The sequence below is a fragment of the Oreochromis aureus genome, linkage group 5 (assembly GCF_013358895.1).
Source record: "Oreochromis aureus strain Israel breed Guangdong linkage group 5, ZZ_aureus, whole genome shotgun sequence".
NCBI lineage: Eukaryota > Metazoa > Chordata > Actinopteri > Cichliformes > Cichlidae > Oreochromis > Oreochromis aureus.
Genome location: NC_052946.1, coordinates 41800854 through 41815012, shown reverse-complemented (window position 1 = coordinate 41815012; position 14159 = coordinate 41800854). Strand labels below are relative to the sequence as shown.

The 14159-nt window shown below is 47.4% G+C and overlaps 1 protein-coding gene across 3 annotated transcripts in view; it reads left to right on the top strand.

Annotated features, from left to right (window-relative positions):
- The first annotated feature begins 550 nt into the window (after window positions 1–550).
- The window catches only part of LOC116322120 (E3 ubiquitin-protein ligase RNF123), a 111884-nt gene continuing 98275 nt past the window's right edge, over window positions 551–14159 (top strand). For 2 of the 3 annotated variants that reach the window (XM_039612072.1, XM_039612074.1), the window contains exons 1-22: window positions 551–721; window positions 1276–1406; window positions 1490–1574; window positions 2575–2648; window positions 2757–2854; window positions 2987–3041; window positions 3341–3426; window positions 3875–3961; window positions 4039–4106; window positions 5463–5588; window positions 6132–6246; window positions 6354–6458; window positions 7123–7248; window positions 9259–9351; window positions 9575–9648; window positions 9733–9850; window positions 10119–10218; window positions 10348–10409; window positions 11377–11448; window positions 11651–11771; window positions 11925–12026; window positions 13661–13761. In XM_039612072.1, the coding sequence (XP_039468006.1) occupies window positions 1325–1406; window positions 1490–1574; window positions 2575–2648; window positions 2757–2854; window positions 2987–3041; window positions 3341–3426; window positions 3875–3961; window positions 4039–4106; window positions 5463–5588; window positions 6132–6246; window positions 6354–6458; window positions 7123–7248; window positions 9259–9351; window positions 9575–9648; window positions 9733–9850; window positions 10119–10218; window positions 10348–10409; window positions 11377–11448; window positions 11651–11771; window positions 11925–12026; window positions 13661–13761 (1950 nt within the window). In that variant the 5' untranslated portion in view covers window positions 551–721; window positions 1276–1324. The remainder of the gene's footprint in view (window positions 722–1275; window positions 1407–1489; window positions 1575–2574; window positions 2649–2756; window positions 2855–2986; window positions 3042–3340; window positions 3427–3874; window positions 3962–4038; window positions 4107–5462; window positions 5589–6131; window positions 6247–6353; window positions 6459–7122; window positions 7249–9258; window positions 9352–9574; window positions 9649–9732; window positions 9851–10118; window positions 10219–10347; window positions 10410–11376; window positions 11449–11650; window positions 11772–11924; window positions 12027–13660; window positions 13762–14159) is intronic. The other variant, XM_039612073.1, reaches the window with a different exon arrangement.

Here is a 14159-nt window from a genome sequence, read left to right as displayed (position 1 = left end):
CTGTCATCTGCGTGAACTGCAGTCAGTATGACACAGAAGGACCACAAGATGGAGACATAAACCTCTGACTGAAGTCAAAGGAGACGAGCTCTTTTATTGTCCACAGGTTCTCAGTTGGAGTCTCTTGAAGTAAAACCAGGTGTGCCTTCTGAACATACTGCATATGCACAAAAACAGTGCTTTGATTTGAAAGGTTCAGAGAGAGTTTAATGACTCCATCAGTTATAATTTCTGACCAGTTTAACCAACTAATGATTATTCTTATGTTTTCATATTCATATCTTCCTAAATGTTCTTGTTTCACACTTTTCAGCCTACCTCAGAGTCACAGTATATTTTAACGCGTTTGATGCTGCACGTGAGACTGTTTTAAATTAATCTGTGAACTGCTGCTAGCATTTATATTTAAAACTAATAATATATAATACAATATATTATAATATTTAAAAACGTTAATTTTACTTTTTAATTGTATTTGTATTTAATTGTAATTTAATATATGTATAATTTCTGCCTTCGCGTTTTTCTGTCTTTGCCCTTCTTGTCCCAGTCTGCCCTCCGTACCGTGAGAGGCGTTAACAGTGGATAAGACTCCGGTGTTGTTGTGGAGATTAGCTTCTTACCTCCTATATCCAGCGGCTCAATTCACAGCTATCAGCCGGACTACCGGAGCTAGCGGCGGCTACAGCGGAGCAGCGGCCCGTCCGAGCAGCCGGAGGCGGTGAGTATCGCTGTCAGGGAGTCGCTGTCATTAGCCGCTAGCTGTTAGCCTGCTAACAGCTGTGTGACATGTAGCTGCCTACAGCCGAGCGATGCTCGACTGATGTGTCCGGTGATTACCTCGACACTCAGCACCCAACCCGACAGGGTTATAACGGACTGGTCTGCCGAGCCTCAGCGCTCCGGTGAGCTAACGGAGCCCAGGCGGCTTGCCAACAGCCGAGCTAGCTGTGCTTCATCATTGCTCAGGGCTACCCCGAGACTACACTTTATCATCAGCTGTATGCAGCAAGGTGGTACACAATATTAGACCTAGGAGAGGGTAATTACAGTGTGTCAGTTACATGCAGTTGAAGTAAGTCCAGCATGATTAAATTCTTTAGGCAGTAAAAGTACACAGGTAGGATTGGGGTCAGGTAGTAAAAGTACACGGTAATGACTCAGAGAGGGCAGGAGATGTTTATGTCAGATGCCAGGCACGCTCCTGAACATGTGGCTGCTGTTTGCCTTGTCCTGTGCTGTGATTGGACAACATGATGGTGATGGTGTTTACAGGTGTGTCTCTGGCAGCAGTGTATGGGTCAGGTGGCTCCAGTCGGACACCATGAGTTCTAAGGGAGGCGGCACCGCTCTGACCCGCCGTAACTACAGGCTGGCGTCAGACATGGACAAGCCGAGATCCACAGGTATGAATGCTCAGTCACTTGAGCACGAACCCATCACTTCTGCCCTCCAATTGGTCTGTCTGAGTCAGCTGTCCCTCTGCCAGGTATCGTGAATGAGAAGCTGCTGAGTGACTACCTACACCATGTGTTTCCTTCCACTAAACAGGGACCCACGCTGGCCTCGCTCAGGTAAGCTCAGGCTGTGACTCCGCCTCCTTCTCTGATGCACATCTCTGAGCAGGTAAGAGTCGGGACGCACATCAGGTTCAGTTTTTACAGCTCTGAACACAAACTGAACACAAACACTTTATTTGTCTGATCTGGTTTCTATTTTAAGTGTGTGAGGCTGTAAAACTGAAACCAGACGCAGGAACGCGGCCGACGTTCACAGCTGCTGCTTACTCTGAGTGTGTGTGTGTGTGTGTGTGTGCGCGCGCGCGCGCATGCGTGTGTGTGCATGCGTGTGGGTGAGTGTCCTGAGTTCCTGGTTAGTGAGTCAGAGGCTCGTTCTTTAAGCTGGCCAGGTTCATGTTACCTTCAGCAGCTTTAAACATAGACACACACACTCAGACACTCTTCACACTTTAATAATCTGCAAAAATGAATTTTCTGTGTGATGTTTTTTCCAAACATCTTTTTTATGCAATAAATTTTAAAATTTATTCAATTTCTTTTTGCTAATTTCTTATTTCTGTGACTGTTTGTGGAGAAAAACTTTTTTTTTTACTTAGTTTTGACTTTAAGTCGGATTCTTTTTCGATCTAACTTTTTGCTTTTATTCTGTTTTTGAATCTTGGTTCATGCTGTAGTGAGATTTATTTTTTTATAGTCGTGGACATCTTTGACTTTTATGTTTCAGGTTTTTTTTAGGATGTAGTTCTTTCTCTTGTCTTTTTTACAAACTGATGTACTTCCCAAAATTGTTTTTTAATAATTGTTACTTTTCTTTTTTTGATAAATAATTTGTTGGGTTTGTTTCTAACTGAATAACTGTGCTGTGATTACCTGATGTGACAGTCGTGTGCTGGTGTTTGTCTGTGTAACGAGTCTGGTCTCTGTGTCAGTGAACGATGTTTAAATGGAAAAATCACACAGACTGAGTTTGAAAGAAGGAAACGATAATGAGAAACTCTGAGAATAAAATCTTTTCTGTCCCTTTGTCATCTTTTCCTGTCACTCTGGGTTTCAGGAAGCCTCTGGGTTTCCAGGATCTTCCTGCTCACTTGGAGAAGCTGCTGTCTGAGGACACACCTACCGAGGACGGTAAGGCTGGAAGCGTCTGTCTGCCTTTAAAACCAAACTTTATGGTCTGTGACTCAGAGTGAGCTCAAATGTCTGATAACACTAACACCGTCACCTGAACGTGTGCAGGTCAGGCTGTGGACGGTCGTCTGGGTCCTCAGCCCGTTGTCCTCGATCACACCAGCGGCTTTGAAGGACTCCTGTTTGTGGACGACGACCTGCTGGGGGTGAGACACGCCGGAGACCATAAACCACTGAAACGAGTCAAAGTTTGGACACGTGGCTGATTTTTGTCCAGACTTTTGATTGGTACTGTAGGAAAAACACTTCCTGTGTGTGATGAATTTCTCTGCATTCAGGTCATCGGCCACAGCAACTTCAGCTCCATCCGAGCGACCACCTGTGTTTATAAAGGTACGTTGTCTCAGACCCCGAAGCAGCTTTGAGTTTTGGTTTTGTGCTGAACTGACTCAGTAAATATGAAACGCACCAAAAATGAGCCCTGAAACCGAAAAACTGGCACAGGAAACATGACCTTTTCTGCAGATGGGCTTGCTTTTCACAATAAAAGCCCTGGATGGCTTAGGGGAGCAGTTTATAGGGGTCGTCTGATTGTCAGGGTTTTTCTGTATTATTTTTGACCTTCCAATATAAAGCACCTTGAGGCGACTGTTGTGATGTGGAGAATGATTTTAAGCTGTTTCTGTCTGCAGGGAAGTGGGCCTACGAGGTGCTGATCTCCTCTCAGGGTCTGATGCAGATAGGCTGGTGTACCCTCAGCTGTCGCTTTAATCAGGAGGTATGCACACACACACAGCGCATGTTGTGGGGAAAACAAAACATGAAATCCGACTGGGAACTGGTCAGAGCTGTTTATATGTGAAATATCAGAAAAAATAAATGCTGCAGATTCGTCCTCACTGCTGGAGCCTCTGCTGGAGTCAGAGGAACTGCAGGATGTGGAGGTTGATGCTTGATTAGACCACAAAGATGACTGTTACTCCTACATTAATGTTGAGTGTGAAGATTCAAAAATGTTGGAATATTTCTAGGTACATTTAAAAAAGAAGTAATTGAAGTTGGATATTTGCTTCAGTCAAAAAGCTAAATCGAGTTTTCTGTGGTGAAGCTGGTGGTTGGTGTCTGAGGGAGTCCATTAAAAACATGGCTGTTTTTGACCTCTGCTGCATCCGCTACCATGAAGGATGGCGGCACGATGATGCTGAGCAGTGTGTTTTTGTGCTTAGGAGGGTGTAGGTGACACGCCAGACTCGTACGCTTACGACGGAAACAGAGTGAGAAAGTGGAACGTGACGACGACAAACTACGGAAAGGTGAGCGTGAACACAGACGCTGGAATCTGCCTCTTTGTTTGATCATGTGACCATAACGGCGCATTTTCTCTCCCCAGTCGTGGGCAGCAGGAGACATCGTGAGCTGTCTGATAGACCTGGATGAAGGAACCATCACGTTCTGCCTGTGAGTCCCTCTGTCCTTTCCTTCGGATCCGTTTGTTCGTCTTTTTACATCTTTGGTTCACACCGAGAACCTCTGATCATCAACATATCAGGATAGCTTTCAGTCCTTCACTTATCCTAACGTCAGCCTGGAGTTTCAGTCTAGCTGTCAGTGGAGCATGTGACCAATCAGAAAAACAGACAGGTGTCCTGATAGCAGAGCAGCTGACTTTACAAAAAAAGATAAAACTGTAATAAGGAGAAAATGTGAAGACAGAATAGACTAAAAGTAACATCTGGGAAACATCTGTAGTGTATGTTAGTTATACAGAATGTTTGTCACACTTAAATGTTTCAGAACATCAAACAAATGTAAATGTTAGACAAACTCGAGTAAACACAAAATGCAGTTTCTAAAGAAACTGTTTGTTATTAAGGAGGGGAGAATACTCTGTGGGCTGGCGAGACAAAAGTTGAACTTTTTGGAAAGTTTGAGCCCCCGTGGCGTAAAATTAACAGCATCTCAGGAAAGGAACATGATATCAGCCGTAGGACATGGTGGTGGTAGTGAGATGGTTTGGGGCTGATTTGCTGCCTCAGGACCAGAAGACGTCTACCAAAACATCCTGAAGGAGAATGTATATGAGTATCTGTTCATGACTTGGCTTCTGCAGCAGGACAATGATCCAAAAAGTCCACCTCTGAATGGCTTTTGAAAAACAAAAGGCTTTGGACGAGTGGAGTGGCCTAGTCAAAGTCCTGACCTGAGTCCGATTGAGATGCTGTGGCATGACCCTAAAAAGGCAGTTCATGCTCAAACCCTCCAACAATTCTGCAAAGACGAGTGAGCCAAAATTCCTCCACAGCTGGGAAAGACTCACTGACAGTTATCACAAATGCTTGAAGGCAGTTGTTGTTGCTAAGGGTGGCCCCACCAGTTATTAGGTTAAGTCACTTTTCCTTTGATAAGCCTTTCTGGGAGTTTTTAATAATAATAGTGTATAGTTTATTGATCCCCGTGGGGAATTTCCTCTCTGCATTTAACCCATTCACTCTGTGAAGCAGTGGGCAGCGAATGGGTGTCCGGGGAGCAGTGTGTAGGGACGGTACCTAGCTCAGGGGTACCTTAGGGGGATTCGAACCCCCGACCTTCCGATCATGGGGCCACCACCCTACCTACTGAGCTATCCCTGCCCCATTTTCTGGGTAAATCATTCTGATTTCTGGCCGTCACAGATGAGACAGTACATGTTGGTCTGCAGGCTGAATCAAAAGGTTTTAAGCTGTCAGTGACTCCGTTTGTGGTTGATTTCTCTGATGTGTCCTCATTGTTTAGTAAAGCATTTTCCTGCACTGAGCGTGTTCTCTGTGTCCTCAGGAACGGCCAGTCTTTGGGGACGGCCTTCACCAACATTAAGATGGGTCCTGGCATCGCTTACTTTCCCGCCATCAGCCTCTCCTTTAAAGAGTCAGTGGCTTTCAACTTCGGCAGCAGGCCTCTCAGATATCCTTCGCAACTAATTGCAAAGTGTCCGAAAGCCCTGCCAGCAGGTGTTAGTGCCACTCCCCTGTGAGCTGGTTATCAGGGCCATACGTTGGCTCACAGTGATCATGGTGGAGTCATGGATGGTACAGAGAAGCTTCTACAGATGTAGGATTTCAAACTGAGCTCTTTTTAACTAAGCAGGTCTCACTTTATTTTTTCACCAGCCATCTGAAAAATGCTGTTTGACTTTATGGGTTTATAAAAGTCTATTTGCTTTGAAAGATTTCCCTGGAACATCTGTAAATGGAGAGTCTTCTTCACACACTAAGGTTAATTATGGTGTCCCACAGGGTTCAGTGCTAGGACCAATTCTGTTTACATTATACATGCTTCCCTTAGGCAGCATCATCAGGAGACATAGCATACATTTTCACTGCTATGCTGATGACACCCAGCTCTATCTGTCCATGAAGCCAGGTAACACACACCAATTAGTTGAATTCGACTGGATAAATACTCCTGTGGTGTTGTGAACTTGTCTTTAACCCAACTGTGACCCACGTACCCCGTGGACGGCTACCTGCCCCTCCAGAACCCTCCAGCTGCAGACCTGATGAAGGCCCACAAACTACTGGGCTACATCAAGAACGTCCTGTCCACCGCCATCGACACTCAGGTAGGAACACGAGCAGGTGAAAATGGCATTTCCTGTGTTCTGCCTGTTGGGTTGACATGCAGGTGAAGTGAAAGGTGTGTTCTTTGTCTGTCCCGTTACTGCTGCAGGAGGAGGGGCTGGTGGAGAAGGACTGCGCCGTGTGGAGGCTTCACGGAGAACCGACCGTCCTCGTCACTCTGGCTCACATCTTTAACCACTTCGCTCCACTCATGGTGAAAGATGTTGCGTCTGTGTTTGTAGCCGATTCCCTATATTTCATGAAACATTCAGGAAACTGAAAAAGAAACCAAAGATACCGATGTGAAGCTATCAGATCGTTAAAACTGACCGCTGTTCTGTTGATAACTCATTTTAACCACAGTGCTGTTTAAGTACTGTGGTACTTAAACAGCACTGTGTATGAAAATACGTCGGCTCGCTTCCTGTCGTGGTTCATATGAAGCATAAAGTTTCTAATAATGAGCCAAGTGTCACTCAGACTGTTTCACATGATCCTGCTGTGAGGCTGAGACACAACTCGTGTTACTTTGTAACTGTAAAGTTTAAAAGAAAAGACTACATGCATCCACGTGAAGGAAGTGTGGTTTGTGGTTTTGTATGTTGCTGAAAGCTTCACTGAAGCAAACTGGAGATGGTCTTTGTTATAATTCCCAGACTGATCGTACACCGTGATATGCTCTTTCTGATTTTAGATATATTAAAGCGACAGATAACGAGTGCTCTGCAGCTGATTAAATCCATCCACCGCGGAAACTAAATCATCTGTTTGAGGCGCTGTTTGTGCAGGCGATGCGTTTGAATGGATGAAATCACCTCTGTCTGAAAATGTGATGTCATCAGGTCATGTGCACTGATGGTGGGACTGTCTGGTTGCAGTGTAAGGTGTATCTGGTGGAGGACGTGCTGATGAACTTCCTGCTGGGGATTCTGGAGGGAGGAGGTTCGGTGGACGAACACCCGCTCATCCAGCAGCTGCTCGACCTCTTCTGGCTGCTGATGGAGGTAAATCTCGGCTCACAGCTCTGACCATGGCGCTCCCACCCGCCACCGCAGGCCTAAACCAGAAAACTCGACTGTGCGTACACAGGCTAACAGCAAACACGCACAGAAGATCAAAACGTGTAAACAGAACAAAGAACCAGGACGCGCCCCAGCTCAGGTTCAAAGACGTCATTTAAAGTCACCTGAGAGTTGCTGCATTTATAACTGGCCTTGTTGACCGTCACCTTAACACCTGTTTACCTCATTGTTGCGGCTCCGCCTCGTGTCCGACTGTACAGGTGCGTTTTCATCGTGACATCCTGTTTCGATACAGTCGAGCTAAAGTCACACAAAAACATGAAACCCAGGTTTTTTTATTGTGAAAACCACAAACGTAACAAATCATTTAAAAATTTTACATTTCAAGAACGGTCTGATCAGCTGGTCGTCGTTGATGATCTGTGGTAAAGCTCCTCCTCGGTTATTAAAAGCACGCAGACGGCGTGCATCACGACCTTTAGACTAACTTTTGCCACACAAACACTTGATCAGCATCTTTTATTTATTCCTGTGTGGAGAAACCTTCATCGCCTGCAGGCTGGGCTGAAAGTGTTAGTCCAATAATCACACAACTGGCATAGTGACTCCAACTTTAATGGTCGCCTTCTTTCGTACCACTACAGAAAAACTGACCCTCCAAACTTCTACACCCCCTTTCCAGCCTGCGCGTAGCAATGCCCCCCCACAGGACACTTGCGCAGTAGGACACATACATCTTAACAGAAAGCTCCTCTTGGTTAGTGACCTCAAAAAGAGGGAGCAATTCCTGCTTTACACAATCTCCTCACAGGAGGAGGCCCCGGGTTTGCATCGACCTGTCATGTGTCCAAAATTCTTCAAGATGCGTTTTTCTTTTTTAATGGTCCGTCAACCCACTTTCAGGCCTTTTTGTGAACTATTTGTGAAAAAGGCAAACTTTTAAAGATAACAGGCTGAAATTTTCTTCACATCAAGATGAATCCGGATCTGTAATTTGGGACAGAGCATAAAAACATCTCAGAGTGGATGCTCTCCTGCAGAGTTCCACATCTGAGGATACATGAATAAAAACTAATGACAGTGTGGATGGCATGTGGTTATTAAAATGTTGTTTTAATTCAACTTTCATGTTGCTCCACAGAAACAAAAACATCAGCACATTCTATTATTATTAACTTGTTATTATTGAACAATGTTTTGGAGTATTGCACAGTACCTTCACCTCCTGTAGGAAGTGTCGGAGCTGCCCAGGACACCACCTCCAGAAGCGGGCACCTCGGCTGCCTCCTTTCAATGTGGAGACGTAGCGGCTCCACTCAGGGCGCCTCCTGAATGGCTGAGCTCCGCCCTCTCCCTCTAAGGGGAGCCCGCCTGTCAGACAAAGCTTATCTCCACTGTGAGGAATTGCTCCATCTGGTGGCATTAAGGTTCAATTAAAATGTTAACGGTTGGGTTAAATGACTAGTGACCGTAGCGACGTTGACTGGTCGCACGTCCGTGTGGGTGTTTCTGCTCCAACCGCTGCCTCTGAGGCAGAAACTCTTTGAATGTTTCAAACACGTGTAGAGACCACAGTTCATGCTGAGCTCGGAAAATAAGTCACAGCATGCTGAAGTAAGCCTTTCTAGGTTAACACTGCAGCCCTGCATGTGTACAGATCTCCTAATAGCTGATGGTTGGTGTATTTTACCTCCTCACGGTGGCACCCAGACTCCACAGAGGAGGACCCGGATATCAGGAGGTTCAAACAAGGAGGCGACAGGGCTAACACCCGCTAACCCGGTTAAAAAGTATTCATTTAAATTGGTGATATTTACTGCAGAGCGTGCTCAGCATCCGCATCAGGATGTTTTTCTGGAGTACCACAGCCTGAAACCCCTCTGTCCTCTGCTGTCCTCTGCTGTCCTCTCTGTCCTCTCTGTCCTCTGCTGTCCTCTCTGTCCTCTGCTGTCCTCTCTGTCCTCTCTGTCCTCTGCTGTCCCCTCTTTGCAGGACCACGAGGTGAACGAGTGTCTGAAGCAACTCATGATGTCCTTACTCAGGGCCTACCGCTTCTCCCCCATCATCCCAGACCTGGGCTTCCAGGTAGGATAAACAAACAGCCACCGAGCTCCACAGCACAGGTTATACAAGATCAGGGGGGCGGGGCCTGCAGAGGGAGCTCAAAGACACAGGAAGTTCATCCTCAGAGACCAAACTTTAAATGTTTGTGTGTGCAGGTGGCGACCAACTTGATCTTCATCTAAAATCAGTGTTTTTCATGTCACATGTTTCCAGATGTTCTCCAGCTGATGTGCTTGTGTTTCAGATACACTACCTGCGGCTGACCACGGCCATCCTGCGCCACGAGAAGTCCAGGAAGTACCTGCTCAGCAACGTCTTATATCCTTCAGCCGCGAAGCTAACGCTAAAGCACTCCATGACATTTAAACCGCTGTCGCGGCGTTCTCCTTAACCGAAGCTCACATTCGACGTTCTGCGCTCGGTCGTGTTCTTTTACATCAAGACTCCTCTGAGGGTGAAGGAGGCGGGGCTAGAGGAGCTCATCCCAACCACCTGGTGGCCCACACACTTCGACAAGGAGGTGAGAGAAACAGAGGCTCTGCCGTTTGTGTCTCCTCGCTCCTGACGTAATTTTATCGAGTGTGTTAAAGTCATTAAACTGAAAGCAGTGAAGCTCAAACAGAGAGAGGCCGTTTATGTCTGTGATGTGGGGGACGACAGATCGGATGTGACGGTAAGAACTGACCGTGACAGACGAATCACAGGCTCCTCAGAGGAAGGCTGCAGCGATCAGGTGTTTACAGCAGCACAGGTGTGAGAGCTTTAAACGATGCTACTTTATTAAACAGGGTAAAGACGAGCTCGAGCCCAAAGACGAGAGCGCTGACGAGCGTCTGAGGCGCCGAGCCTACGAAAGAGGCTGCCAGAGGCTGAAGAAGAGGATCGAAGGTCGGTCTCTGTCACTCGGACGTATTCTGTTTTAGTCGTTTAATGTTTTATTTTGGTGTTTCACTTAGTTCCTGTCTTTGAGACCACCCACCTGTGTGCTCCTCTGACCTCTGCTCTGTTCTCCTGCAGTGGTGGAGGAGTTGCAGGTTCAGATCCTGAGGCTGCTGCTCAATAACAAGGACAAGAGCACGGTGGGTGCAGCGCCGTGATGTGTTGATGATGGCGACCGCGGTCAGGACGCTGCGCTGATGTGTGAATGTGTGTGTGAATGGGTGAATGACTGGATATGTAAAGCGCTTTGGGGTCCTTAGGGGCTAGAAAAGCGCTATATAAATACAGGCCATTTACCATGTTTGCAGTGACGAGACGTTTCAGCATCGGTGTTTCTGTCGGGTGGAGGTTCAGATCAGATACATCAGCTGTGCCGGCTCTCCTGCAGCACCGTAACGCGTATCCAAGCAACTGTCAACGAATTCACGGAGCGAGCGCTCGAACCGATAACGCCCCAGGCTGGGAGTCGCTTTGCTTTAAGCATTTATTTTAAACCAAATCATTACATGTCATCATACGGGAGGAAACGGCGCCTCGGCGTGATGGCGATGACCAGCCATGTTGTTCACCCCGCTGCTCTTTCTTTATTGTAACTGTTGAATCTGTTACTGTCACTGTAAGATCATCACTAAACACATTCTATCACAGACTCATTTCTAGTTTTACAAAATGAAAGTCTTTTCAGTCACGGACACGAGAGCCTTAAAACGTTTTAGCAGCGAACCCGTCAAACTCAGCAATCCGCTCTTTCCCTCAGTACGAGTTGGATCGCTGCACTTTGAAACCACGACTCTGACACACTAAAGAACTTTAACGTCTGTGTGTCTAACAGCAGCTTTTTATTCTTATTCTGCTAAGAGACCAAACGAATGATTGTGCAGTATTTCCTGTTTATCCAGAAACAGATCCGGGGTCTGTCTGTTCTCACAGTTTTTACTCTGTCTGTGTCATCCTTGGATATTTTCGGCCTGACGTAAACGTTAATGTCCTCCACCCGAGTAACACATCAGGCTGAAGGTTTGACTGCAGCAATCGCTTCTCCTGTTTCAAACTGCAGTGAAGAGAAAAACTGAAGCAGGACTCTGATGAGCTCTGCTCCTCTTTCAGGGAGAAGCCTCGCGCTACATTTTCCTCAACAAGTTCAGGAAGTTCCTCCAGGAAAACGCCAGCAACAGAGGGGTAAGGAGCAGCGAGGGACGTCACCCTCTCACGTCATGTCAGTGTTTACACAGGTCAGTTTGTTCCTGTCTGTGAGCGGCGCAGACAAAATGAAACCACAGGTTTGATTTCATGGAGGCGTGTTTTTATCCGTGCACTCTGATCATCAGGTAAAGCCTCACATGTGTGTTTCCACATGCGTGCACTCTGTGTGTTTGAGCAGCACCCCACGGCTCTGTGTCCGCCCGAGTACATGGTGTGTTTCCTGCACCGCCTCATCACGGCGGTCAGAGGCTGCTGGGACGAAGGACACCGCAAGAGTCTGAGCAGCGTGAGCAGCGACGGTACGACTCACTGTGCCACACAATCGCTCTGTGTGTCTGAGTGTGAGTGTGAGTGTGTGTGTGTGTGTGTGTGTGTGTGTGTGTGTGTGTGTGTGTGTGTGTGTGTGTGTGTGTGTGTCTTCCCTCAGTAATGTTCTTCTGTACCCCCCACAGGGGCCTACGTCCCTCCTCAGCTCTTCTATAACGGGAAGGTGGACTACTTCGATCTGCAGAGGCTGGGCGGGCTGCTGTCCCACCTGAAGAAAACCCTGAAAGGTAAGGTGTGCTCCAGGCGGGCATTGTCCTCTGCGTCTGTTATCAGTTGTGGTGTTTGGTAACGTGCTGAATCTGAGCCCAGAGCGCTGGGACACGCAGGAGATCGCTTCACACCAGATCAGCTGATCAGCAGCTGAGAGCTGGGAGAGTCAGAAGTGCTGCAGGACGGCGTGATAGGATTCGTGCTCGCACAAGTCACCAAAGCAGGGACAGCTTGTCTATTCTCAAGATCTCCGTCATTGATTCCTGTCACGTCTGTCACGTGTTTCTAATGACGAGCTGTGCCTGCGTAGGAATGCTGAACTCTGTTTGTGAGGAGCAGCCAATCAGGAGAAAAGGTGCTCAGAGGGGGAGGAGCTAAATAAGGGTACACAGAGGTGTCACATAAACAGGGATTATTGTAAACTCATCCAAGATGAAGGACACAAAGCTGGAAGCAGGTGAGCACCTCCGCGTTAATAACTGCATCAAACCTGAAGTTGGCCATCACAGCTGTCTCCACCAGAGGGAGCAAGAGCTCCATGTTGTATGGAAACCTCTGACATAACCAGTTCAACCAGTTTGCCCCCCAGCAGGCTCCTCTGTCTGCCGGCGTCAGCTCACTGAGGCGCCGCCTCGCGCCAACAGAAGCACCGTTTGAGATTGACGCGTTTCTGATCCTGTCAGGTGTGTTTGATTACTTTACCCCCCGAACACTGAGGACCTTTTCACACTGCTGATGGCGAGGCTCACAGTTATGAAATGCACGAGGCGTGACGGGGTTAGCATTGAGCGCCGTGGGTCCTGAGCCAGTGGGTTTCGCCCCAGGATCAAACCGAGAAGCGTCTGAATGATGTTTTCAGGGGGGAAGTGAGGCCGCCATCAGCAGGTGTGTAATGTGGATTGATTCACTCCGTTGTGCTGACTGGCAGTGCTGCACGACTGCCATCAGTTACCTGCTCCGGCGGACCACTCGCTTCCATTTCCTCTCAGAGGCGGGTGCGCCGCGTCCTCCGACAGTCACTCATGGTGACGAAGAGGAGCCCGAACAGCTGACAGCCATTTGTATTTTGGACGTTTACTTTGAGTCTCAGTAAAGATGTGACTTCAGCCCTGAGCGTGTGTTACTGAACGTTGAGTCGAGGAAGTCCTCTGCAGATTGGTCGGGAACCTCCTGCACAGGCCAACCAGTCAGCTCAGACTTTTAAAACACCCGCCCCCCTTCACTCTCAGCACCCGTGACAGTTTCTTCGTTACTGCCAGCTTCCTGTCAGGCAGATGCTCATTGGCTAACGCTCAGACGCTGGTCTCTGGTAAGTCTGAGGCCGTCTCCTCCTGACGCGCCCGGCACGGCTGGACGGTTTGACCTCGTCAGCGGTCAGAACGTTCGTACAAAGCCAGTGTGAGCTGGCCTGGACCGGCTAAACTCAGAGTTTTAATGTTGGTTTTTAAATGTATTTCTTTGGTTTTTACTATTCTGATTGTATTTTGGGGTCTGAGTGAATATAAAACGCCGCTGTGAGAGCTGAGCTGCGCCTGATGTAACCTGATGTTGACATTTTTCTGCAGACAACATGATGAAACTCATCTGATGGTTTTGTTTTCATGTGTGGAGAACTACAACATGATGAATGTGCCTGTTTTCTCTTTTTCAGACGATTTGGCGAGTAAAGCCAACATCATCATCGACCCCGCGGAGATCCAGGCCACGTCCATGGACGACCTGGACGAGGACGACGAGAGCGGAGCTGCTCAGGTGATGTGGTGATGTCATGTTGTTTTACACAGATTTGTCTCTGTGTCACCGAGCAAACAGTATGTGTAAAAGTACACATGATAAGTGCATATTAAGTATAAGTACTTCAAGATATTGAAATAAACCTGGAACCTGTAAACATTATGAAGAGCGAGTGCTTGGTGAGGGTTTCAACATGTTCTGACGCCATGAAAACCCTGAAACGTTTTTATGGCGTGCACGTTTTGACTTTGAGAGCTGATCTAACGTAACCGAGCAGTGACGCCTCGTCCGTGTTGCTCTCAGGCTTTTTCCATTTGTCTTCATCGTTCCCATTCACTGATCGCGGTTTTTATTCCGTGCTGCTTTAAGCCCCTCCCCTGATTGGCTGCCCTAGCTGAAACTCTGGGTTAGACAGG